Source organism: Canis lupus, chromosome 4, assembly GCF_011100685.1.
Source record: "Canis lupus familiaris isolate Mischka breed German Shepherd chromosome 4, alternate assembly UU_Cfam_GSD_1.0, whole genome shotgun sequence".
Classification (NCBI taxonomy): domain Eukaryota; kingdom Metazoa; phylum Chordata; class Mammalia; order Carnivora; family Canidae; genus Canis; species Canis lupus.
Genome location: NC_049225.1, coordinates 70,743,802 through 70,770,682, shown reverse-complemented (window position 1 = coordinate 70,770,682; position 26,881 = coordinate 70,743,802). Strand labels below are relative to the sequence as shown.

At 35.5% G+C, this 26,881-nt stretch overlaps 1 protein-coding gene across 4 annotated transcripts in view; it reads right to left on the bottom strand.

Annotated features, from left to right (window-relative positions):
* Positions 1-26,881, bottom strand: part of FYB1 (FYN binding protein 1) — a 150,353-nt gene that overhangs the window by 22,725 nt on the left and 100,747 nt on the right. For all 4 annotated transcript variants that reach the window (XM_038535263.1, XM_038535261.1, XM_038535264.1 and 1 more), the window contains exons 3-11: positions 23,818-23,974; positions 12,345-12,391; positions 10,263-10,282; positions 9,789-9,823; positions 8,685-8,805; positions 5,577-5,736; positions 4,929-5,073; positions 1,404-1,426; positions 295-364 (exon numbers count right to left, since the gene is read on the bottom strand). In XM_038535263.1, coding sequence (XP_038391191.1) covers positions 295-364; positions 1,404-1,426; positions 4,929-5,073; positions 5,577-5,736; positions 8,685-8,805; positions 9,789-9,823; positions 10,263-10,282; positions 12,345-12,391; positions 23,818-23,974 — 778 coding nt within the window. The remainder of the gene's footprint in view (positions 1-294; positions 365-1,403; positions 1,427-4,928; positions 5,074-5,576; positions 5,737-8,684; positions 8,806-9,788; positions 9,824-10,262; positions 10,283-12,344; positions 12,392-23,817; positions 23,975-26,881) is intronic.

Here is a 26,881-nt window from a genome sequence, read left to right as displayed (position 1 = left end):
GATAAAAAAATGATTGTGAAAAGTTTGAAAAAAAAACTACAACACTGATAATTCTTTTTTATTTCATTTCTTTTGACAAAGTTGTTGAGATTCTTCCAAATAACATGCCACTTCACTTGAAGTGTGGTGCAATTATACTTTCTGACTTACATCTGCTATTAAGTAAACATTCAAACTATTATTCGTGTGGTAATAAGGAGCACTATTTTTTGTTTTTTTATTCAAACCAGAAATCGACACTAAATTTCAGTTGGCAAAAAATTTTCAAGAAAGCAGTTCACTGATTATTCTTACCCATCATCAGCATCTTCTTCTTCAATCCCATCATAAATATCATCATCTGGGGGAGGAGGTGGGAACATCCCTTCATTTGGATGGTGGGGGAGAGAAACTTCTGTTAATTTTATAATTTGGTCATGTAATAGTCACTCAAAATTTGATAATAAATCTGCCTTATTTAAACTGCAGAAAATATCCCTGTTCCTTATTAACCATTTAATTAAAGAATAACTTTATTTTCCCACTCTTACATAGATAGTAGGTAAATTAATTGTTTTGTTGATTATTTTTAAAGGAATTCTTAGAGGTGAAATTTGAATATTGAATATGAAGGATAATAAAGGGTACTGTGCAGTGGGGAGAATAAATATGAGAAAAAATAAAACTGAGTTGAAGATAGAGTTAAAATATTGTGGAAAAGAGGAGGGAGGAGGTGATAAGAAAAATTTAATTAATAGTGAGGGGACATTCAGAAAAAGAGAATGATCAAGATATAAGTGAAGAAAAACAGAATTAAACGTGAATTTGTGAATTTTGGTGGTAGCTCTGATTCATTTAATCAAAGTGATATTTTAGGAGTTAAAAACCCTTTGCTGTAAATCCCCAGGAACCTTGCTATTTGACAAATATTTATTTATGAAATGTTTATTGAGTACCTCCTCCTTGCAGAAATGTGTACAAAGAACTTATAATCTGACTTTTAGGATGAGAATTTTAGCACTTCAAGGTATTAGTAAAATACCTTTATTTTGGTGATGAGGATATGAGGAGTTTTTAGCTGTCATAGTTAAGGTAACCATATAAGTTATCATCCAAATAAGGATACTTCTGAAAGTGAAGGGGGATACTATTAATAATTGTGCTCAGACAATTGGCATAAATCAAGACTGCCCTGGGCACACTGGAAATAGAGTCACCCTATAACCCATAACAAACTTGGAGGAAAGAAGTGACTTGTTTAGGGTCACTCAGTGGTCAGGACTGCAATCTAGGTCATTAGCTCCTAATCCAGTGGTACCACATTAAGATCCTCCTCATTATGTGCAAACAAAAGCATCTTGTTATTAATATAGACAAAAATGGTGAAGACATAAAGAAATTGCTGATAAAAGTGTGTGGCTTACCTCCACTTCCACTCTGACTGTGGCTAGGAAAAAAATAAACAAATTAAATGAGCTTATGAATTATGTAGCTAATGGGAAGGAATTGCCTATATTGAACAGTTATGTAAAAGAGAAATAACACTGCAGTTAAAAGTTATCAGGATGTTGTATGTAAAGAGGAAGAAACATTGTTCCTTATCATAATAGAAACAAGGCAAAAACCAAACCAAAACAAACTAATAAGAACCAAGTGAACGTTAGTACTACATAAAGTCTTCAAAACAATGTTACTGTTTGCTTCTAACATTTCCCGTGAGGTAGTTTTCAGGTTATACATTATTATATCATTCTGTAGATAGATTTATGAAAAACAACCAACCAACCAGCAGTATTGTTCCAGGAGTCATAAAGAACCATTATTGCAATTAAATTCAATTCTCTTTTAATATGTTATACCCACAACATTTTGATCTTAGTCTAGTAGCATTATAAACTTTTTTTAAAGGGAGGGTTTCTAAAAACTTGGAATCTTACAAAATCTTATTCTTTTTTTAAAACAAAGATTATTTATTTGAGAGACTGCGCATGCACATGTGCAAATTGGAGGAGGGGCAGAGAGAAAGAGGGGGATAGAATCTTAGGCAGGCTCCACACCCTGAGCAGAGCCTGACTCGGGGCTCAATCTCATGACCCTGAGATCATGATCACAGCTGAAATCAAGAGCTGGGTGCCTAACCGACTAAGCCAACCAGGTACCCCGAAATTTTATTATTATTGCAAATAGTGTGGCCCTGAATTTTCTAAATCCATATTGTCTGTATTTCGTATTTATTTCTCTAACATTTTGTGTTTTCCCTGTTTTATAATCATCTGTTTTCTTGCCTGTGTCTCCCACTAAAATGTGAGTTCTGCTACAGCACAAGAAAAGTAGATTGTGAGAACTGGGAAAATCTCAGAGGACTGGCTTAATCCCCTCATTTTGTAGAAAGGAAACTGAGGCTCTGGAAAATGAAGTGACCTGACCAAACCCACTTTTAATGAACAGAAGAGCTGACATAAGAACTTCGGCATCCTGCCTTCCTCCATAATGTTTTGTCTACACTTCGCTGCACCCTCTGTAACTAGCATTTTTGTACTTTGGATAATCTGCCAGCAACAGATATCAGGCTAATATTATAACCATGCAGTATTAATTATACACTTGTATCTGATTCCTCAACCTTAAAGTCAGAATAAAAGAAATGTTCTAACACAGGTCTATGGTTAATTTAGGGGAAAAAAAATACCACCATACTCTAGTTAATGAAACTTTGTAGAAAAACATGCTATAAATGTCCTAATGTGTAAATAAGGAATTGATTTTTGATGAAGTTTAAGTATATTCTCCACTTGCTTCCATACTGTTTTCACATTCATTTTGTCTGACACTTCCCTTTGAGCGTGAAGCAAGCAGTTAGAATTATGTGAAAAATTGCAATTTTGGTTGGCTGCCACTCCTGGCAAATACATTTCATCTTGGAGACTCTTCTACCAATTCCCAACGAACAGAGTCTTAATAATCAGGAGCAAAGCTGCCACACATTATTTTATTTTTAGAGCAATTCTTTAGCTTCCTAAAATGGTCCATTTGGCATTTACAGGATGAAGTGGAAGGAGAGAAGCATGCTGGAAAAGAGAAAGGAAGGAAAGGAGGGAAGGAGAGATGCAAAGAAGTTTGGGGAGCGGAGAAGCAAGTTTGCTATGTGATGAAGTATTTGCATGTATAATTTCCTTTTCCTCAGTGTCTCATATTTATCACAGAAATAGCTTCAGTTGAGAAAAAAAGGAGAAGGATAGCTGTCAGAATCTGTGCTTTTAAGCATCCTGTCTGCTCACAGAATTTGAAGTGCACAGTCAGTCCCTCTACCCCAGAGGAATCCGGAAAGAGCAGGTGAAGCAGGCAAGGACCCAAGGAGGCATCTGGAGAAGGGGAAGAAGAGGATGGTGCTTTCTCCTACTCTCGCCAGGGCAAGCTGCCGGCTGTACTCAGCATCTTTCCTTGTTCTACTAAGGACAAAGCCTGCTCTGTTGTGAGCTCTCTGCCGGCAGCAGCTGTAGCTTCAAAAAAAAAAAAACCCCAAAACAAAAAACAAAACTTGTGTTTTCATTTTCTCTTCTTTCATTTTCTTATTAAATATGCATAAGGGTGACATAGATGCTAGTCAGTATTGTGGTGCTATATTTGTTTAAGATATTGAGTCTTAAAACCATATACTTCCTCCAACTCCATTTCATTAAATAGACTCTTTTTCTGCTACATGCTTACTAATTAGAGCCTGTCCTCTAGAGTAGCAGTATCTATGGACTCCATACAATGGAAAAGACAATAGTATTAGTTTGGGGAAATAGTTGCCTATTACGATTAAATAATTCTTCATTTTAAGAATGTCACTCCTTTTCATGGATTTGCTATTTTTTCTTCAGTGTCTGCATCATAAATATGTATTTATTAATATTGCTGTTCTTTAATCTCAAAATAAGAGAAAAACATTTTTAAAATAAATAAAATATAAAGCATAAAGCATATACACTGAAAATAGGCAGGATGACATACTCATATACAGAAAATTCTATAAATCTCAGAATATGGCCTTTTAAAACTTTGACCTAAAAAAATGGCATTTATAGACTCCCAAACTAGGTCAGAGCGTTTCTGATTACTAAAGCCAATTTATGTTCTGTAAACTTTAGTGCATACATTGCATATTTTGATATATATTGCATAATTTATGGCATATTTATTAAATTTATCATAAATAATGCAACATATATCAAAAATGACAAGAAGGCACTGCAGCCTGTTAAGAAAGACAAACCTGCCAGAAAGCAACACAGCGAGTTTAACCGGTGACACAAAGTGAACAACTATAGGAGGGAAACTGAATTCTTCATAGATTTTATAAGTATATTAATAAGTATATTACTATTTTGATCATTTTATGTTTTAAAAATATTTGATAATTGAAGCAATTTTTTTCTTTGCAATTTGAGTTATAAAGAATGCAGACTCACTTTGACCCAAGTGAGGATCTAGCACAGATTTTATGTTTCGAGATCATAGTGGATGTTTCCCAATTCTACAAAACGGGCACAAAAAACCAAGAATTCCTAACATCCTCTTCTTCCTTCAACTTGAAGGGGTTATGGCTTTACCCAGAAAGGGAGATAATGGAGGAAGGAAGGAATGAAAGGAGAAGGAAAATAGAAAAGCAGGAAGGACGAAGATGAGACAAAGAGAATTTTATATCTCATGCTCCATATTTTGCAAAATCATATTTAATTTAGGCATAGCTCTAAGATCAAATCAGAATGAATATTACAAAACAGCAAAATAAAAGACTAGGTTTCAAATGATCTGGCACCGACTTTGGAGTATCTGAATTGTAATGGTAATTTAGTGATAGTGAGCAGTAGGAAATAGGGAGAGTAAAATTCTAGGATCTTACAATACATAATCTCTGACAAGAGGACAGTCTGATCTGTTTTACAATTTGTATTTGGACATACCTGCTAACATCATCCTGCTCTGCAACGTCATCATACACCTCCTGGTCATCTTCAAGAGCTCTTGATGCAAGAGCACCCAGAGAAGTTTTCTTCACTTTCAGAGAATCATAGTCAATCTCGACAGCAGTCGTTCTAATATAGCCATCTGCCAAAAGGAGGAAGGACTTATGTTTAGGTAACTGTAACTGTAGTTTCGGTATCTCCAAGTTGTAAATAAAATATTAATTGCAATTTGCTCTTTATAATTTCCCTTCATTTCCTTGTGTGTGTTTCTGGTTTATAGACTTCCGATGTAGACACGTTTGACTGGACTTTGTCAAAGTCTTAGGCCGTTGTGGTTTGTGGTAAGCCTAGCGCCTATTTTAAAGATTCCAAAGTGACTCATGTGAATCATTTTTTTTTCCCCTCTTAGAATCAATGAGGAACCTCCTGCTCCTTGTTCCTCCCTGGAATAATATAAATATCTACATGGTTCCCTACTAAGAGAATAACGCAGATGAGGTGAAGATGGAGCTGTCCCTGTCATCTTAAATTTTCTTTTTTTTGTCCACCCTGTAAAATACTCTTCCTAACTTAAGAGAATTTGCATATTTAATATTGTCTTGAAAAAAACCAACACTTTGAAGTCAGAGGAAAATTTGCACGCACATGACCCCCTTGCTGTCCTGCCCAGCCATTTTCCTTCAGGATTGTCTGTGATGCGGATTATTTCAATTTGCTCTCCTTGCTTGAAGCTCAGTTCATTCTTCCCTCCTTTGACATCACAGCAAGCTTTTGCCTGATGGATGACTTCAATAGGGCCCGTTAGCTGCAAAGAGAGGGAACAATCACAACAGGCTTTCTTACTATTCAGAAAATCTCTTAGGAATGGAGTTTTGAAAGACAGTACGTCCATGACTAGCCAACCAGTCGATTTACCACATACTAGAAACTGATGGTGAATGTCATTCCTGATGAATGTTCTCCTAAGAGGGATGAGGGGAAAATCACAGAGGTGAGGCAGGGCCAGCAACGAACAGGTAAGCATGTGCTTGGGGCCCGAGAGAGTAGCGATGATCTGTTGACCTTAGAAGCCTGTAAAAGGCTTGCAGGGGAATCCACTAATACCTGAACACCACTTATGTACAACAACACATGCTGGGTGCTATGGTTTTTACGGGATATGCTGGTGGTCTGCTTGGTAGATGGAGGTTTTTCTCCCCATCTTTGCATTGTGTGGTTATTCTGATGGTTCTTTTCAGGCTTCAAACAGCAAAGGGAAGGGAAGGTGGTGATGGTGGGTTGTACTTGTGGGAAAAGCATTTTCTTTCTTCCCCCCCCAAATTTGTGGTGTTGTCTTTCTATAAACCTAGACATTACCCGCTATAAACAGATACCATTTTACAAATAGCTTTGTAAATAAAAAAATAGCAAGCAAATGTTATGTGAGGTTTTGAAAATTAATATCCTGGACAGTGTAGTGGTTTCATGACAGCAGGAGAATACAGTACTCCCTCCTTTGTGGTTATGTCTTCCAGGGTTTCAGCTACCTTGTGGTCAACTGTGGTCTAGAAACAGATGATTCTCCTTCTGATCTATTGTCAGATCAATAGTAGCTTAAAACTGTGTTGCAATGCCTAAGCCATTCACCTCATTTCATCTCATTGTGCAGGAACGTTATCATCTCATGTCATCATAAGACAGGTGAGTGCGGTACAATAAACTATTTTGAGAGCAACAGACCACTTGCAGTAACTTTTATTATGATATAGCGTTACAATTGTTCTACTTCATTATTAGTTATTGTTAGTCTCTTATTGTGCCTAATTTATAAGTGAAACTTTATCCTAAGTATATATGTAGAGGAGGAAACAGAATATATAAGTATTCAGTACTATCCATGTTTTCAGGCATCCCCTGGGGGTCTGGGAATGTATGACCTGTGAATAAGAGGAACTACTGTAATCTAGTTTAGAACATGAATCCTAAAGACCTAACTTCCTAATCCTAAATTTGCATCTTTTTCAACACAATTTCTTGAATCTTTTGAAATGCAAATATGGATTGTGATTTTTTTGAAGCAGTTCTGCTCGTCTTATTACATTTATGATGTCATGAATTGTGAGACCTATTATCAATTATGTACCACGAAGAGATAAACAGCTTATTTAAATTATAATATGCCAATGATGTTAAGATGCAGCCGAATTTCAGAATTTTAAAATGTGAAATATTCTGTGTCTTAAAATTGATGAAATATGGTACTATTGTAATGGTTCTCACATTTATTTAATTTCTTTAATTTAACATCTTTTAACATTTTTGTGGAAGGACTACAGCTTGTGAAATCCTAGTCTTTACAAACTTTGAGTTCATATTTAGTGGTAAGATTTCCAAAAACTATTTTTTTCTTATTAAAAATGTTATTTGAATGAATTAGTGAAACAATGCAAAATTGCTTTCTCCAAAAGAAACACAAAATTATAAAGTCCCTTCATAAAAGTGTGTTATGAAGACTTTTATTTGAGAAATTAATTTTTCATATTTGCCACTTGAAAAATATGAACATTGGTACCCATACATCTGTATGGGTAAAATGTCTTAATGGTCATACTTAAATCTTAATTTTACTTATATATAGTAAGCTTTTTGGAAATTTAATGAGAACCTTAGCAGATATAGTGCCTTACATACATTAATTTATTTAATTGCACAATAAACTTTCAGAAGAGGTATCATTTATTCTCACTTTAAAGAATAAGAACAACAACAACAACAGAAGAAGAATCTGAGGTTTAGGGAAATTCAATAACATGCCCACCATCACATAACTCACACAGGCAGCTGGAATTTAAATCCACATCTGTCCAATTGACTCTAAGCTTTATGTTTTTTCCTGTACCATGCTGTTGAACCTTTGTTTTAATACAATAAATAAACTGGGGAGTTAAACAGAAATCAAATTTTTATAAATCAAACTGTATATTAAATGTTTCAGAGGAATTAAATGTTTAAAGGAATCTTGACATGAATCCTTTTTGTAGTGAAGAATAGTTCTGTCATTCATATAATCACCTTCAATATAGCTAACACACCAGACCTGTGTCAGATGGGACATGTCATCAAAGATGGTGTAGCCAAGAGGGGATAGCCTGGCAGTGTAGTGTTGGTGGTAGTAATAGGAGTCATACAATTAGAAATCAGAAATCAGAAAAAAGAGAGGTCAGAAGTCCAGGTGAAGAAAGAGTGATGAGAAAAAGTGGGTGTCAGAAATCAACACATATAAGCTAAAAATAACGGCAAAAATGTAAGTCCTGCCTAGACACCAGCAGAGAGAGTAGTTCATAGTAACTTTACTCTGAGACAGGTCTGGTTCATCCATTTGTGTCCCTTGTATGATTGTGATACATGCCACAGGGATATCTGTGTGTGTGGTCCGAGCTCATACTACAAGTAGGTTAATATCAAATGTGAAATGATGAGAGCCAAGCTGGGTGTGAGCAACTCATTCACTCAATCAACATAAAATTTCCTAGGTGCTCACTAATCATAAGCCACCATTTTTATTTGGATTTTATCATATTCCATTTTTACTGAAGGTATCTAAGGGAGCATATTGGACAAAATAATTACTGTTATAAAGGTAGTTGCTTTTTAAAGGAAATAACAATTAAGTAATTCTCCAACCATGCAAGTTTTCAAGAATGGTACCCCTTTTGTGTGAAAGGTATAAAAAGAGATCATTCTTGTTTTACCCATCAGCAAGCAAGCTCTTACTTTAAATTTCTTCTTTATTTCTTGTTCTTTCTTTTCTCGCTCTTTCTGTTCTTTTTTCTCCAACTCTAATCTCTTCTTTTCCTCCTTTTCCCTTTTTTTCTCTCTTTCTTTGGATGCTTCTCTGTGGATAAAAATTGTTAGGTTGTTTTGGCCTTTGCAAGCACCAATGTGTTATAGCTCACACATCCAGAGGTTCCTACCTACCACAGAATACAGTGCCTGACAGTATAGATGAGGTTATAAAGCCAGGGGTTGTTGAAATTCCTGAGTGTGTGAGACTGTTCTTAAATCCAGTAGAAGGCATACAAATGAGGATACCTTCCCAAGGCTCTGCTTCCCCTCACAACCTGTGCTAGCAAGTGGAAGGCATGCTTATAAAGGCCCAATTCTTGCTGCATATCATCATGAATACTAGTAATCTCTCTCTTTCTTTTTCTCTCTCTTTCATGTGCATGCACTCACAGGTACAGAGTATGCACATATGCATACATGCAAACCTTAGTTCAGAAATTTTAGTCCGAATTGGTTATATAAGAACCAAGTACAGAAAATTAATACATTTAAAGCAACAAAAGAAAAAATAAGGTAATATATTTATTTCTCCTTTCACTCAATTTCCAGAAATTTCTTAGTCCTGGCCTATCCCAGAAACCCATTTTAGAGCTATTTTTAACATCTTCCTGCTTTAGCAGGTTGAAACTTTGCCATCTGGTGCTGTGGTAAATTGTTTCTCATAGCACCCTCATGAGGTGAAGTACTGCCTAGGTGGGGAAGTTGTAACATATAAATGAATTCATTTCCCCAAGGACACACTGAGCAAGATGTACAGATTCCTGGTTCAGTGATCCTCTGCCTGTGGTCTATCCAGTAGCTTTGGGTCCCTGGCCTCTCACAGAACATTTTTGAGAGGCCTCCGTAAAAGTTTTAGACAAAGAGACTTTAGTCCTTTGTATTGAAATAAAGGTTATCATTGTATGCTATTCATTGGAACAATAAAGCCTTTCCTCCCTAGGTATTGAATATCCATCCATTCTTCCTCCTCATAGAAATCATACTATTCATTTTCAAGGGGAAAAAAATCATGGTAAAAAATATAATTCATACATGTCTTCATATGTTTCTCCTTCACTGTCTTGTTCCTGTCAAGAAAAACATTAATAATGATTAATTTTAATTATTCAAAAAGGGAACATACACATATTACATTGATCAACTACTTAGTAAAATAAGCATGAATTTAAGTGTATGTAAATTTGTCTTATTTAAAATATTTTTTTTCTTTCAAGAGATAGACTGGAAAAGTAAGCACAAAAAGATCTTATTTTATTTTCTGCTATATAAGTCAGATGTGTAGCCAGACTTAAGTTTATGTTCAGTGCTACAAAATTACTGTGAGTCAGTGTAATGATTGATTAATGTCTCAAGCATTTTAGATGAAATATTATTATAAATGGGAAAATACCATTGTTACTCGTAACAGTTTTCATTTGCTGGCTTATGTCGATAGAATATGAATCACAGCAATTGTTAAGTATTTTAGTTAAGCTATATAATATCAAAAGGGGGGAAAAAACTGACCTCATCTAGATTTCCAGGACCTAAAGGGTTTTAAAAAGAGAATAAAGTGTAATATAATTAAAAAGCACTTTAGTACAGAATTATTAGACATATTCAAAACAGTACATAATCTAACAGAACTTATGCTTTATCAAAGATATATAAGTACAAAATAGACTATGTAGCTTAGATATTTACTATGGCCTTTTCCATACTTGTAATTTAAGTATAGAATCATTTCACTGGCTTTCATAAAATAATTCAAAAGCCAAAAAATAATGAAGACTTTTAATCTTCTTTATGAAAGGCATGCACATTCAGTTTTATGGGCTTATATAGAACACAAGTATTATAACATAGGTAAATCACAATTAGTTTGTACTTTTTGACTTATTTTCTCCCAAGGATTTGGATTCATGTATCAGGCAAATCAAGTTAATTAGTTTTTTTTTTAAAGATACTTTACTGGGGCACCTGGGTGGCTCAGTTAGTAAAGCGGCCAACTCTTGGTTTCAGCTCAGGTCATGATCTCAGGGTCATGAGACTGAGCCCAGCATTGGTTTCCAAGTGGGGTGTGGAGCCTGCTTAATTTTCTTTCTCCCTCTGCCCCTCCCCCCACTCATGCTCATGCTCTCTCAAAAAAAAACTTTACTATTCAAGTGTTTAGTGATATCAATTAATTATTAGATATATGACATAATCTAGAGCAACAATAATAAAAAACTGTGTGGTGTTGGTTGTAGAAACACATAGACCAGTGGAATAGAGCAGAGAGCTCAGAGACAAATGCATAAATTTACATACACTCTTACATACACAGGTATTACACACACACACACATATATAAACATAGACACACACCTATAGAGTTGATGTAGTATAAAGATAGCATTATAAAATGTTGAGAAAATGATGGATTTCAAAGTATGGTAATGGGAAAACTGGCTTCATAGATGAGGCAGTAAATCCGGGTTTCTACTAACTCCTCAAAGGTGGACTGCAAAGACATCAAAGACTCAGATATAAGGGGTGAAGTTCATAGCAGAAAATAGAAGATAATATTTTTATTTTTTAGAGACAGGACTTCTTAACTAAAACTTTAAAAAACGAGTTGCAATGTAATAATTAATTTGATTATATGAAAATTCATTTATGTTCAGTGAAGGGCAGTTTGGGTTAATAGACAATGGACAGGATGAGAGAAGATAGTCCCATGCATCTGACATGGGATTAATATCTGAAATACGCAGGAACTCCTGCAAGGATATCAACTCCAAGGAAAAAGTGGTTAAAGGATATGAACGGGCAAGTTACAGAAAAGGAAACCACAAAGGCTAATAATACACAAACTAAGTACTCAGACCCAATATCAAGTAGAAATATGAAAATGAAGTGAGTTATCATTTTATATATAAGAGACCTGAAATTAAAAAGCTGAATAATACTAGGCATTGGCGAAAGATAGGCATCTTGGAATCTTCATGCCCTGCTGATGGGAGTACACACAGATGCAGCTTTCCTGGAGAGCACTCCAGTCCTAATCAGTCAGATGAATATTCCATAGCTTATGAACAGCCATTCCACTACTGGATATATATTTTAACGAGAGTCTCTCAGAGGTCCACATGGGAATGTGGACAAGAACATACACTGAATTATTATTTGTAAATACCAGTGAATTGGAAGTAAAATGTGAATGCATAGGATTCATGCCGTGGGGTACTATGCTGTAGTTAACAAATTATATTATACATATAGTAACATGGGTGGGTCCCCTAACACACATTATGCTGAGTGTAAAAAAAGAAAAAAAGAGTAGAGTGAGCTATAATATACTGTTTATTTAAATTGAAATATGTACACATACAAGAGTATGCAAAGCATATGTACAAATAGACACTCATTAAATATATTAGAATATTTGTCTCTGGTTGGAAACAAAGGATAGAGATAAAAGGGGCTACATATGTAAGTAAGGCGAGAGGGGTCTTGCGTGGACCAAGGATGACAATGGCCCAATAGTGACCCTATCAGAATGATTAACTAAATCTGTATCTGAGGTAACACATAAATAAATAAATAAAACATGTTTTTGCCTCTTACCATCAGAGTGCATGACACCATCTTGATTTTCTTCATTTATAGGGCTTCTGAAAGCAAGAAAGAAGAGAAAGTAAAAATGGAGCAAGTAGATGCTCACCTTACAATGAAACACAAAACAAAACAAAAGAGTAAAAGGATCATTTTAAAATTATTTTCTCTTTAATTTCTACTCCTGTTTAAAACTTTGGAAGTTATTAGAATGGCCTTTAGCCTCTTATTTATGCTGCTACTGAGGCAAAAATCAGGGAGCTTGAGGACAGTTCTATCCATTCACAGTAGATGTATAAAATTAATCCATTGCTTCAGGGCAGTAATGTTTTCTATTAAAATGGCAGTATCTCAATACTTCAATTCTGGGATTCTGAGGCATTTGATTGGTTTTATCACATAGATACCAAAGAGAATTAGTTCTAAACCTTGACTCCTTCTTTCCAGATGTTCTCCACCTGGCTTGACTTCTGTTGTTTGTGGCTTGGACTCCAAGGTGCCTCATTCCGAACCACTTCACTCCAACTACTCTTAATAGTTACCAATATCTGGACCCCACAGATCCCTAATGATTTATGCAACCATCTATATTTTCTATTTTTATTCTCAGGTCAATTAGCATAGCTGGAGAAAATTGCTATTTCTCTGATCCTGATATTACAAATGGCATTCAATCTCAACCTTACCCTCAACATTATTCTATAATCCTACATACCTTTTCCTAGTGAACCTTCCCTCCCATCCTTCTCAATGGCTATTCAAAACCTTCACTGTTTTCTTCAAATCTCCTGTCCCTTTCCTCTCCCCTAAAATCAGATTATCTTGTTTCACATTTCACCGATAAAAAGTAGTTACTAGATGTGAATTCTCTTAATAAAATATATTCCTTTAACCCAAACTTGTTCTTATCTTCTAATCAAGAACACACCACCTGTGTTTTTAATTCTATCCAAATTATCAGTGTTTTACACCCTTTTCCTTCTTTCTTCTGCGCATCATCATATTATTTATATTATTGTTACTATTCCCCTTCTTTCACTCCCCTGTTTCTAAATATCTCACATTTTGTTTTCTCCCTCTGCCCAAGTGATTCTCATTCATAAAGGCCAAACTCTTCTCTTTACCTTTCTAAATCCTCCAGATTACCACAGATAGTCCTCCTTTTCCCAGCCAAAGTCGAGGGCTGTCTGTGCTCACAGACTTGATTTCTTTTCCTTCTACTCAATTCTCCATGACCACACTCTGGCTTCTATTGGCGACCCTTTGCTGAAACCACTCTTAAAGGAGTTACTCACCAAATCTAGGACACCTGTCAGTCTGCATGTTAGCTGATTATTTTGTGGCCCTTAACAGTTTGGGGCATTTTGCCTTCCTAGAATCTCCTGTTTCCTGGCTCATTTCTTGTCTTTCTAACCACAATCCCACAATTTCCTTGGTGGGTTTATTTTCCTTTGACATCCCCTTTAAGTGATGAAGTTCTGGTCTTGGCTTCCTGTTTTTTTCTACTCTATATCTGTCCCTGAATGGTCTCAGATATGCCCACAGCTTCACTTGTTCTCTCAATGTTGTTGACTTTCATTGACATCTTCAGTGCAGGCCTCTTTTCTGAGTTTCAGACTCATATATACATATCTTTACTTGAATGTCTCACAGCCAGTTCTCTAGTCACATCGCAGAAACTGAGGCTGCCCTCTTCTATCCCAGCAACCTATTTTTCCTACTAGGTTTCTTATCCTAGTGAATGGCACCACAGTCCAACATATCCACCTTAGCCTCAAAGTCATCCTTGTTTCTCACTCTTCAGTTCCAAATTAAATTAATCATGTTCTGTCAATTCCGTATATTTAATATCTCCTATAATTCACTTTCTCCCTCCATCTCTCTCCTCTTTCCTGCTAGACACAAGGACACAATCATAGCATCACTAGCATGGACTCTTGCAGTGGCCAAATGCCCCATCGTCTAGTGCTGGCATTGTTCTCCATCTTCTCCACCCTTACAGTCCTTTCTCTATTTTGCTGCCAAAATGATCTAATGTAAAATATGATTATATCATTCTCATATTCACTACTTAAGCCACTTAAAGAATTAGGAAAGAATATTACTAAAACCCAAGAGATGCTGGTTGCAAAACTAACCCCATTTGAAGAATGTGGGCTGGAAGTGCCTTGTTATCCCTTAGACCAAAAAGCAAGCTCAGTGGGTACACTTGTGGCTCAGGAAGAGTTGCCATAGATATATGTGTCTCAGTCTTCACCTGAGACAGTAAACATATGCGGTCATCAATAGTTGATCCAATAAACTTACATCTAAACAAATTTGAAATTTTATTTTTTTAATTTTAAAGAAATATTTTATTTACTGATTTGAGATGGAGTTAGGAAGAGAGAGAGAGAGAGAGAGAGCACAGAGGGTGAGGGAGAAGCAGACTCCCCGATGAGCAGAGAGTCCTATGCGGGGCTAGATCCTAGGACCCTAAGATCTTGACCTGAGCTGAAGGCAGATGTTTAACCTGAGTGACCCAGGCAACTCACAAATTTGAAATTTTAAAATTTAACTTATATATTCTTAGCTTTTAACTTAGGTAAGTGTAAAGGCCCAATTAATCAACTCATTAGCTTGATCATAAAAAAGACACTTACTTCCTTTAGTGAATCTTTTTAGTCCCTGAGAAATTCAGAATTAAATACAGAAATGAGGAAGTAAGTCAAACGTGGTACAAAATTTGTGAAATGAGGTTTAATCATTGGGACAGTGTATCTATGTTCAATATTTTAAGTATTTATAATATTTAAGAGATATGTTACATTAGCAAATATTGAGTTAGATATGTCAAACTAATTTAAAATTTGTTATTTAGACTTTTTAGTTTAGTTGATAAGTATGGATTCTTCAATTGTGTCAATGTTGAGTGTCAACAGCTACTCACATCAAAAAAGGAGAGTCAACCTGACATTACAAGCTTCTGATAAAAGAATACACCATCACCTAGGAAGTAGTCTTACCAAAAACATTAGAACTAAATTTGATTAAGCCACCTCTGCCTCCAACTGTCAATTTAGAGGAAATACAGAGGAGAGAGAAACACGTAAGCTATACCATAGGAAAGCACTCAGCAAAATCTAGACTGTGGTTAACTATAGCGCCCATAAACAACTTGATTTCTTCAACAAGTAAATTACAATAAGTTAATAAAGTGATAGAGGATAGACTTATAGCTTGAAAGAGAATTGCAAATGTATAAGCTAAAGAAAATGTGTAGACTTTATATAAATTCTTGTTCGAACAAACTTAAAAAACCACATACACTCAATTTAAGAGATAATTGTAAATTTGAACACAGGCTTGATCTTTATATTAACATATAGAGTCTAATTTTTAGGGATACCCACCAAAATATTCATGAATAGAATTCTATTTATTTGGTATTAGTTTCAAAATAATATGAAAGAGGGAAGTGGGTGGGGATATTGATGAAACAAGATTGGTGATGAATTTATTTAATTGTTGAAGTTGGTGCAGGGGACATGGGTGCTCATTATACTGTTCTTACTGGCTTTTATATATCTGCCTTTTATAAAATTTTTCAAAATAAATGTGTTTCTTAAAAGGGATAAGAAAAATCTCATTGCAAATACAACTGGGATATTTAAGAGAACTGGACATGCTTTGATGGATTTACGAGTCATTTAAGTTTTGGGGAAGATTTTGCTTAGTGCAGTTATTAACATTTGTTCATTTGGGTTTTTGAAATGCTTAAAAAATTCAATATATATGCAATGATTTATATATGCAATGTAAAACATGGACCGGAGTAATTAAAACTAAATTTTTAAACATGAGTATCCATTTAAAAGAATTTAACCTGAACTGTCCAATCATTAGTCAAAGATCCCAAGGACAATAAATATTCCCACTTAAATAAAAATTACTAGATGTATAAATAAGATAGCAAGCTACGTGAATTTAAGTACTTAAAATAAATTAGGCCTTTGCATTATTAACTTTAATGAATTGAGAATTAAAAGTAAAAGATGTACATACCTTAGATGTCGAAATATACTGACATTCTACAGAATAAAATCTATAGCCCTTTTCATGGTATACAAGGTTCTTATGACCAGCCCTGTCCTTTTTTTTTTTAATATTTTATTTATCCATTCATAAGAGACATAGAGACAGAGGCAGAGACACAGACAGAGGGAGAAAGCAGGCTCCCACAGAGGCCCTGATGTGGGACTTGATCCCAGGACCCCAGGGGTTAACGACCTGAGTCAAAGGGTAGAGGCTCAACCACTGAGCCACCCAGGTGCCCCTGACCCTGTTCTTTTAGAATATATTTTTCATATTTCCTCTTACATCATCTTTTTTCACTTATTAATATTTACTCACTCTCTGAACACTCTCTAGTTTCTTGTTCCTCTCTGCTTTACCCACTCTGTTTTCCTCTCCTAGAATAATCTTTCTCCTTATCATCCCATTTGTGACCCTCCTTAATCTTTAAGCCTCTCCTGAAACACTCTCTTCTCTGTGAAGTTATCTCCAATGCCCTAGGCCCACACAGTTGCTGCTTCTATGTGTCATACATTGCTCCATTACAGTGATTATTCTGTATCACTATAATTATAGAGTAATTGCTTAGAGGTCTCTCTTCCTACTACAAGACTAGAAGAAAGAGATTGTCAGTTTGTTAGTTAATTTATTATTATGACTGTCATTTTTAGAGCACTACTAGAATAATTCCAGTCATGTATAGGACTTTGATTTTTTTTGATGAATTAATTATGCCCCAGCAATACTAAGAAACTAAATTAACGTTTGTTACTAAAGTGACTTGTTTATGATCACTTTTGAAAGAGAATAGTAGTCAAAAAGACTACTGGACTTACAGTTTACTTCCTAAAACACTTAGAAGAGTAACAAATAATTGCAGAATGGAGAGTACCTGCATAGCACATTCACACATATGTGGCTGCAGGTTTATACAAACCATTTATTACTTGTAGACAATGCTTGTATGCACACATTGCTTCATGGACCCAACACAATAGCAATATAAATCTTAGTTTACTTTATAGAACTCTGAACTCACCATCTATCACATGGAAGTGTTCAATAAATATGAAATCGTCTAAGAATGATAGTGAAGAATAAAAGGGAAAAAGATGAAGAAGAGAAATAGGTGAATGTTAGAATAAACTGAAACTGACACCAGCTATTAAAAAAAAAAAAGTGTTGCATGCATTGAGAAAAACTACACTGAAAGATACAGGCAAACAATGAAACCAATCACCTATCACATAGACCTAAGCAGGTCAAGAAGAAAAGGAAGTTTATCAGTTGTTAGAACCATGTGTCTGCTCAGGAGGACCTTTCACTGGTTTTTTTGTTTTTACATGATGGCATGCAGGGTTACATAGGAAAGGCAAAATTAATTCAATAATTACAACCACCATTTTTAGAAAGCTCGTAGAGCTCTATTTCCTGGCTTTTCAAGATGTAAAGCTCTTGACCTTTCTATCTTATTTGCTATTCATGACTTTGTTGGAGTTTTCTCGTTTTTGGTTTTTGGTTTTTACAGAAGGGTGCATCTAAGTGGCACACGAAACTTGGTTCTATACCTGCTGTCGCTGAGAATAAAATCTTATGACTTCTCTGTGAACTTTTCTCAGGAACTTGTCTTCCTGTATCGAATGCAGGAGGACCTCTATAAAACTGACTCGTTTCAGCCAATGCTCTCCAAATGGAGTTAGGTAAGGCCACCCATAAGCACACTTCTGATAGGGCAAGTCTCAAATTCCAGACAATGTTAAGCATTTCTAATTATAAAAAGGTTATAATGGTAAATTCATACTTTTTCTCGAATTTTACAGCCAAATCTGAAGCTGACCATGAATGATCTCATGGTAAGAATCGTTCAACTTTTCCTTTTCCAACTTTAGTCACTTCCCAGTATTTATTATTTCTTATTACTTCACTTTTCCTGTCTCGTTACTATTAATAACTGTGGCATTTGTTTTGTATACTAAAATATTCAAGCATTGGTTCTGTTTTTCTATGAAGAATTAGTTATACTGTTAAAATTCTAATTCATTTTAAAAGGTGGTGCCAAGAAACGTGTTACACTAGAAGATGTTGATCTAACACTAATAGTGATAAACAGGCTCTTAGGATGCCTTTCAGTTTCTCTTCTGATGTCTGGGTACCAGAGCAAAAAAAATATAACTAGCTGACTTCTGACCACTAGGTGGGGAAACAATACAATTTAAAATTGTACATTGTAAATTGTATTTAAAATATAATTTAAAATACAAATACAATTTAAAACAGAACTTTGGCCTCACCATCTTCTTTCTAAAGATGGTTATTATTTCTAATTCTCTTCTGCCTCTAATCTTTTACATTCTTTTATTTTTTATTTTTTCAAGATTTTATTTATTTATTCATGATAGACATGGAGAGAGAGAGAGAGCGAGAGAGAGAGAGAGGCAGAGACACAGGCAGAGAGAGAAGCAGGCTCCATGCAGGGAGCCTGACCTGGGACTCAATCCCGGGTCTCCAGGATCCCACCCTGGGCCAAAGGCAGGTGCCAAACCGCTGCGCCACCCAGGGATCCCCTAATCTTTCACATTCTTAAGGCATCCTGATCCGAATGATGCCATTACATGTGACATCTGGGGAGGCAGGTGATAAAAGCGACCCTATCTCCTGAAATTCCTTCCCTGATACCAATTAAAAATTCACTTTCTTGCCATAAGCAATACGGAACTCTACATGCTCTGGAAGACTGTAAACCTTTCAATCATTTATTCTTCTGGGAAGCCAGTCCCTCACCTGAACACTACTTCCCAGTGGCTCTAGTCCTTGTTTCATGAATCCTCTCCTTGTCACCATTATAATTTTTCCTTCTTCATTGCATCTTTCTCACGGGCATACAAACATACTGTTATTTCTTCCATCTTAAGAAAACAAATCTCAATTCCATGTCCCCCACTAGTTTCTGCCCCAAATCTCCTTGAAACAGTTGTCTATAATTGTTCTTTCCAGTTCCTCTCCTTTCCTACTCCTCTAAAGCTATTCCAGTCAGGCTCAAATCCCAGGTTCAGGATATTTCGCCCCCACAGTGTCCACAGCCCTCCCTTACTTGGCCCTCAGCAGCATCTGACACAGTTCTCACGGCCTCCTCCTGGGGAATTCTATCTTTCCTTGGTTTCCAGGACACCATACTCTTGTTTTCTTCCTATTTTATGGCTTACTCCTTTTTACTCTCATCTGTTCATTTGTTTTCTCTCAGGCCTAGTAGAGATGGAGAGCCCAGGGGTTGGTTCTTCTCTCTGGTTGTACTCACTTCCTTGGTGATTTTAACAGTCTCATGATTTTAAGTGGGGAATCTATGCCTATGACTCTCAAAATTATATTTTAGAACCAGAACTCTCTCCCAAACTCTTCACTTCTTATACCTAATTGCTGCCTCAGCATCTCCACTTAGACATTGAACATAGCCATGCCCTCCTGATCTTCCCCACCCCCAAACGTGTTCACTTTCACCTTCTCCCATTTCAGTTGAAAGAAACATCATCTTTATATTATAGTTGCTCAAGCCAAAAGCCCTGGAGCCATCTTTGATCCCCTTTTCCCTTCATACCCCAAATCCAAATTCTGTTGTCTCTACCTTCAAAATATATTCCGAATCTAGATACCTTTCTCCACCTCCACTGCCACTATTTTGATTAGAACCACCTCCACTGCCACCATCTCCATTTATCTATACCCTGCCTGCATTTCTGCAATGTCGACAGACTAGTTTCCTTGTTTCAATATTTGCCTATTGTCTCTTTTCATATAGCTATTAAGGTGATCTTGATAAAACATAAGTCAAAACATCACGGCTCTGCTCAGTCTTTTTCAGTGATTCCTGTTTCACCGAAATGAGCCACAATCTCAACTACGACCAGCAAGCCTCTATGTGAGCTGAATCCTTTCCTACTATTCTTTCCCTCATTCACTCTACTCTAGAACCAGTTAATCTCTTCCTAGTCCTTGAACATTCTAGGCATTTGTTCTGTCTTTTCTCTCTGCCCGGAATGGTCTTGCTTAAGATAACTACAAGCCTGACTCCCTCACTTCCGTGAATCTTTGCTCAAGTAGAACTGCCTATAAAGGGAGCTACCCTTGCCTTCCTTAAAGTTTCAACCTGCTGTCCCAATCCCACTGTCCCACTACATCACCTAACTCTGCTCTCTTTTCTCCTACTCGGTATTTCCTACCATACTATCTCCTTTATATGTTTATTATTTTTATTCTTTTGGTCTCTTGCCCCCTGTTTTATGTGGGCAGGGATCTTTATTTTGTTCACTGATATTTCCTGAACTATTACAACAGCACAAAGCAGTGGCATAAAAAAAAACAATTCCCGAGTGAATGTAAAAAAAAAAAAAATCTATGAGTGCTTGACCTGAGTGTGGCCTTTGACTGGAGAGGAGAGGAATGGCATTTGCAGGCTGGCAGAGGGAGCATCTGGGAAACACCCATGCCTGTGCTTTGAAGGGTGGCAGCATAAGGAAAAGCACATCTCACAATTTTACTTAAAGATTATCCCATAAATTTCCTTCTCACATGAAATATAAATTTTTGAGTCTGAACATCAAGACTCATTTTGCTCTCATTTCTTCTTTGTGTCTTATCTGGCTTCTCCTACTTGGGGGAAAGTTTCCAATCCAAGTATTTCTTCATTTTGGAATTTATTTGAGCTCTCTGATGGGAGCCTGAAAATCTTTCACTATACACTACATTTTTACTTAAAGAAAATTATAGATGTCGTTTAGCTTTCATTCCCTCGATTCTCTCCATCTGACAATTAACTTTCAGATTCCCCAATTATTGTTTGTTTGGGTAATATAACACCCAAGGAGACTCTTGTTTCTCTTCATTTTTCTTCTGAGAGTATGCGTTTTGTGGAGTCAGGAACTCTTAGATGAATCCGGCTTTCTAATTAGGAGTCCTTAATAATATGAAAATAGGGATGAGGTAAAGCTTCTTACAATTGGTGGATTTTGTCAATTTCTGATGAAATTAATATTACAAGTAAGAATTTGAGCCCAGTTAGTTGGAAAGCCCTTTTCAACTTTGCAAGAATTCGCTGAAAAGTTGAGAAATTGACCAGCATCCTTATGAATTTGTAATACAGGCTACAGGATCCTTCTTGAAATTCTGTCTTCCATCTTAAACTTTTTATTTTCCACCATATCATAATGGATTCTGGGCAGTAGGTTGCAAAAAAGGGTTAATACAGCAGGCCTAAAGTTCTGATTTTATAGGACTCTGACACCAAGACTGGCCCTTGGCTTGCATCTGGGAACTCAGCTTTTAAAAAATTTCCTACACTGATATGAGAAATTGCCTAATTGATAAGAGTCCCTTGTTGTGCCTAGACTGTATGTATAAACAATGCAACTTGTGGTGAAAACTTGCTCTCTTTCTGGAAGTCTTATATTTTGGTATTGGTTAGGCTGAAGTGCCTATGTGGCTAACTCTCTAATAAACACTTGTCTCTACTGGGCTTCTCTGGGAAATAACTTCATACATTTCCAGTGCTGGCAAAAGAAGAATTCTCAATGTGTCCTTCCTAGGCATAGAAGGACAGTTCACTGTGATAAATCTTGGCCAGAAGTACTACTATATGCTGGATCCTATGAGCCCTTTAAATGAATCTGCAAACATATGGTAGTCTTGGGAATTCCTCATACAGCAGAAATAGTGCCAAATACTCCTCCTCTCCACAATTTCTTCAAACAATTATCAGTCTTCATGTCTTATAAATTTTCAGGGATTCATGCTCAGGGTACTTATTAAAGTACCTCACTAGAATTACATAAGACTGGAGGCAGTGGCTGGGATAGGGTCACAAAATGAAATTCAGAAGTACTAAGACCATGACCTAGTGGGTTAAATTTATCAGACTAGAAAAAAACTAAGGAAAAGAACCAGAATTTAATACATGTGAAAACAAAATAATTTATAGAAGTCAAGTGTATATAAGAATACATGTTAATTGTTTATTTTAACTAAACAAATATTTATTTAGTACTTACATATTAGTAGTCAGATGGCTTAACTCTTATTTGATAGCAAAATATCATGGGATATTAGAGTCTTTCAAATAGAATTCATAAAATCAAATGCCTGGAAGGGCACACAGTTAACATAAATGCACGGTACAGGCCATAAACAAGGTAATAGCTGTTAAACTGCTCTAACACTTTCTAGCCACTACCTTTATACCTCAAACAAAATAAAGTGAGACATAGTGGTGGTTACCTATGACAGATGTGTTTTCAACCCCTGCTCTAAACTGTAATCATCATCAGTAAAGGAAAACTGTCCAGATACTGATATTAACTGATTCTATTAGTTAGATTATGGATATGAAGTAATTTTAATGTAAAGGTACTGTAATTATCATATTCTATTAGATGGATTATGGATATTAAGTAGTTTAAACATAAAGAACATCAGGCTGTAGGGGATTGAAGTGGAGGAAAAATAAATTGTAGCTAAATACTTCGAAATATTGCTTATTTACGGTAAAGGAGAATGATATAATTTTCTAGAAAAAGAAAGGGAAGACTTAGTCTAACTTGCCATAAGGAACCATACTTACCATTATCCAATGTCTTTTTAAAACACATTCATTCTATTCCAATCTCCTGCCTGCTTTTTAACCAGCTATTCTGGTAAGTCATGGATAAAGAGCCCATCTAGTTTTGACATTTCTATAAAGTGCCATCTAAGACAGGCAAAAGTGAGCTTAAATAAAAGTTTCCTAGTTTTTTTAACACACAGCCAAAATTCTGAAGATTGAGAGAAAAACTGCATTTTTCTTTCTTTCTTTCTTTCTTCTTCTTTTTTTTTTTTTTACTTAAGGAGGTTATTTAGCAGAGTGGTTATAAGCACACATTTACTTTGGACTCAGACTGACGTTGCCTCAAATTTCTATTCTACATTCTTGTGTAATCTTGGAGAAGTTACTCAGCCTCTGTAAATTCCCATTTCTTCATCTGTGAAATGGTGAAAACACTTTCCACTTACATATGTAAAGTTCCTAGTGTGACATAAGTAGTCAGTAAAATGTGGTGGTGGTGGTGGTGGTGATTATGATAATGGTAGTGGTGGTATTGGCAGTGATGGTGATGGTGGAAAAGATGGTTGTAGTACTAACCTGAAGAATGCTTCGAAATTTTTAAAAGGCAGTGGAAATTATTTTTAGGTGAACTCCAAAGGGAAAAACCATTGCAAAACCAGATCAACAGTAGTTGCTCAAGGATATGGGGGTATGCGAGCAGCCTGCTTAGCCATCCCTTCTCCTTCCATCTGCCCACATTTGTGACCCCAGCTATTTACCATGGAACTCCAGTATTCAGCCAAGCAGAGTTTGAAAACCTATGGCAAGAGATGACAAAGAAATGGCAAGATAATGTTTGCTTACTTTAGATCTAAGGGAGGTTTAATGTTTCTAGGAGGTAGACTTGGGACAGGCGGTTGTGGTGGGTGAGATGCTGGCAATGGTGGTTGGCTGGCTGGATGGGATGGTGGAGGTGGTGGTAGGGACGTAGTTGAGTAAGATGTTTGGCCTTTGCTGGTACCTAAGAAGCAGAGAAAAAAAAAATACCACGAATTAAGATAAATCTTCAAAACACAAGAGCTGGCTATTCCAAGTATGCAGAAATGCGCATCTTAAATATAAAAATGTGAGAAATGCATCCTAAGTTAAATTATTGCTTTAAAGAATCTAATATTCAAAGTATCACAGAACATGCCATTTTAAATGTTCTATTTTTCAGATATATTGAGGTATAATTGACAAATAAAATTATAAAATAGTTAAAGTGTATAATACAATGGTTTGATATACATATATATATTTTTTGAAAGGTTTTCCATCCATTGAGTTAATCAACATATCCACTCATCTCATGTATTTATCTTTTTGTGGGGCAGAAGGTGAGAATACTTAAGTTCTAGTCTCTTAACAAATTTCAGTTATGCAATACAGTGTTAACTCTAGTCACCATGTTTTATTCTAGATCTCAGACCTTATATATCTTATAACTGAAAATTTGGACCCTTTGATCAGTCTCTTCCTATTTTCTTCATCCTAGCCCCTGACAGCCATCTTCCTACTCTCTGTTTCTATGAGTTTGACTTTTTTGGTTTTGTTTTTTAGATTACACAGATCATTGAACCACGCATTTGCTTGTCTTTGTTTGCGTTTCTGGCTTATTTCACTAGTGTAATGCCCTCTAAATTCATCCATGTTGTCAAAAATGACATGATTTCCTTCTTTTTTTAAGGCTGAATTATATTCCATTTTATACATCTATTACATTTTCTTTATCCACTGATGGACATTTAAGTCCTCGGCTGTTGTGAATAATTCTGCTATAAATATGGGAGTAGAACCATTTCTTTGGGATAATTTTTTGTTGCTTCTAGATATATACACAGAAGTGGGATTGTGGGATCATAAGGTGTTCAAGGAAAGTCTATAGTGTTTTCCATAGTGGCTGTGCCAGTTTATTCCTAACAGTATATATAAGTGTTCCTTTTTCTTCACTTCCTGGCACTTGTTGTCTCTTGTCTTTTTGATAATTGACATCCTATCCTATGTGTGAGATGATATCTCACTGTGCTTTTGATTTGCATTTCCATGATGATTAGCGATGTGGATACACATTCCTTTTTCTTTTTGTGAGATAGATAAGTTCTTTAATTCCCACTACTAAAAAGAATTTCTCTTACCTTGTTAAGAAAAATTGTAACAATTGTTAAATCTAGGTGTAGAGTACATGGGTGAAAAAATGCACAATAAAAAATAAAAACAAAACAAAACAACAACAAAAAAGAATTTCTCTTACTTTTTCTGAGCTTTTGTAAACAATAGTTTTAATATTTCGGACTTTGTGAAGAAGTCTACATCAACTTTTTTTTTCATCAACTTTAATATCACATTCTTTATGATTTTTAAAATGTAGATGATGTTTCATTGGGCTCATTATTTTAGACCAAAGAGGTATAGTTTTTGTGTCTGCTCTCATGGGTAATACATTCTTCCTTGTTTTCAATGATTTCCTTGAATCATTAATGAGAAGATTTTGTTTCAGGTATGATTTCTAAACATTGAAATATATTCAAACCTCACAAATAAATCATACATACAGATTATGTATGATTTATGTAGAGATTATAATATAAAGATAAGCAAAACTAATAAACATCAATCACCCATAATCCCATCATCCAGCAATAGCTCCTGAGTTACTTGTATTTTAAAATAAAACATTTTGGGCAGCCCTGGTGCCCAGCAGTTTAGCGCCGCCTTCAGCCCAGGGTATGATCCTGGAGACCCGGGATCGAATCCCACGTCAGGCTCCCTACATGGAGCCTGCTTCTCCCTCTGCCTGTGACTCTGCCTCTCTCTCTCTGTGTCTGTCATGAATGAATAAATAAATAAATAAATAAGTAAATAAATAAATAAATAAATAAAATCTTTAAAAAAATAAAACATTTTAATGCAAACATACAGCACGGAGTAAAATGGAACCATTTTGCTATTTTGTTATCAGTATTTTTATTTTTCTCAACATCATAAATATCATTCTGGGTTAATCTAATTACAATGTAATTTTTAGTAACTGGGCAATTTTTCTTTATGCAGCTCTTACCATGATTAAAAAAAACCCACTAAGGCTCTCATAATGACTATTTGTATTAATTCCTTTCCTTTTTGATGTAATAAGATGTCTTAGTCTTTGCACATATTTAAAGATTTGTCCTAGAATGAATTCCATTAAGTGGAAATGCTGGGTCAAACAACATTTTTTAAAACTTTTGACACAAAATATCAAATTGTCTTCCAGAGAGACAGCAACTGATAGCTCCACTGACTGACAGTATATAAGAGTGTTTTCATATATTTTTGCCCTCATTGCCATTATTATGTTTTGACTTTTTCACAATATTATGGAAAAAATTCTACCTTTTGTTTTAATTTCATTTGTATCAGAACATCAATATCAAATACTGAAAACTTACAACATTTAAGATATTTCTTTTGCGTTTACTTTCATTCACACACACACACACACACACACAACTACTGCTTGAAAAAATTATTGATTTTCTATTTAGTAGATGTATGTAAGTTTTTGCTTTCTTTCTTTTCCTTTTCCAATGTAGCATAAGCGTAACTTTTTTTAGGGGGGGTTTAAATCCATGTTCATTGTTTTCATTATCATGACTCGGTAAATATTATTTTTTGTTGAATCAAGCAGTGCACTATGATTACATTTCTTTTCTCATTCAACTTATTGTTTTCCTGGAATTAATAACTGTCTTGTCATTTGGGAAGATTTTTCTTTGGAGCTCTTACTTCCCACAATTTCCAATAGTGCTGTAAAATACCTTTAAACATTTTCTACAAAACCAAACCTGTCAGATAAGGAATTGGTTCCAGTATACCATCCCTGTCTATTTGCTCTATTGTGACCTGG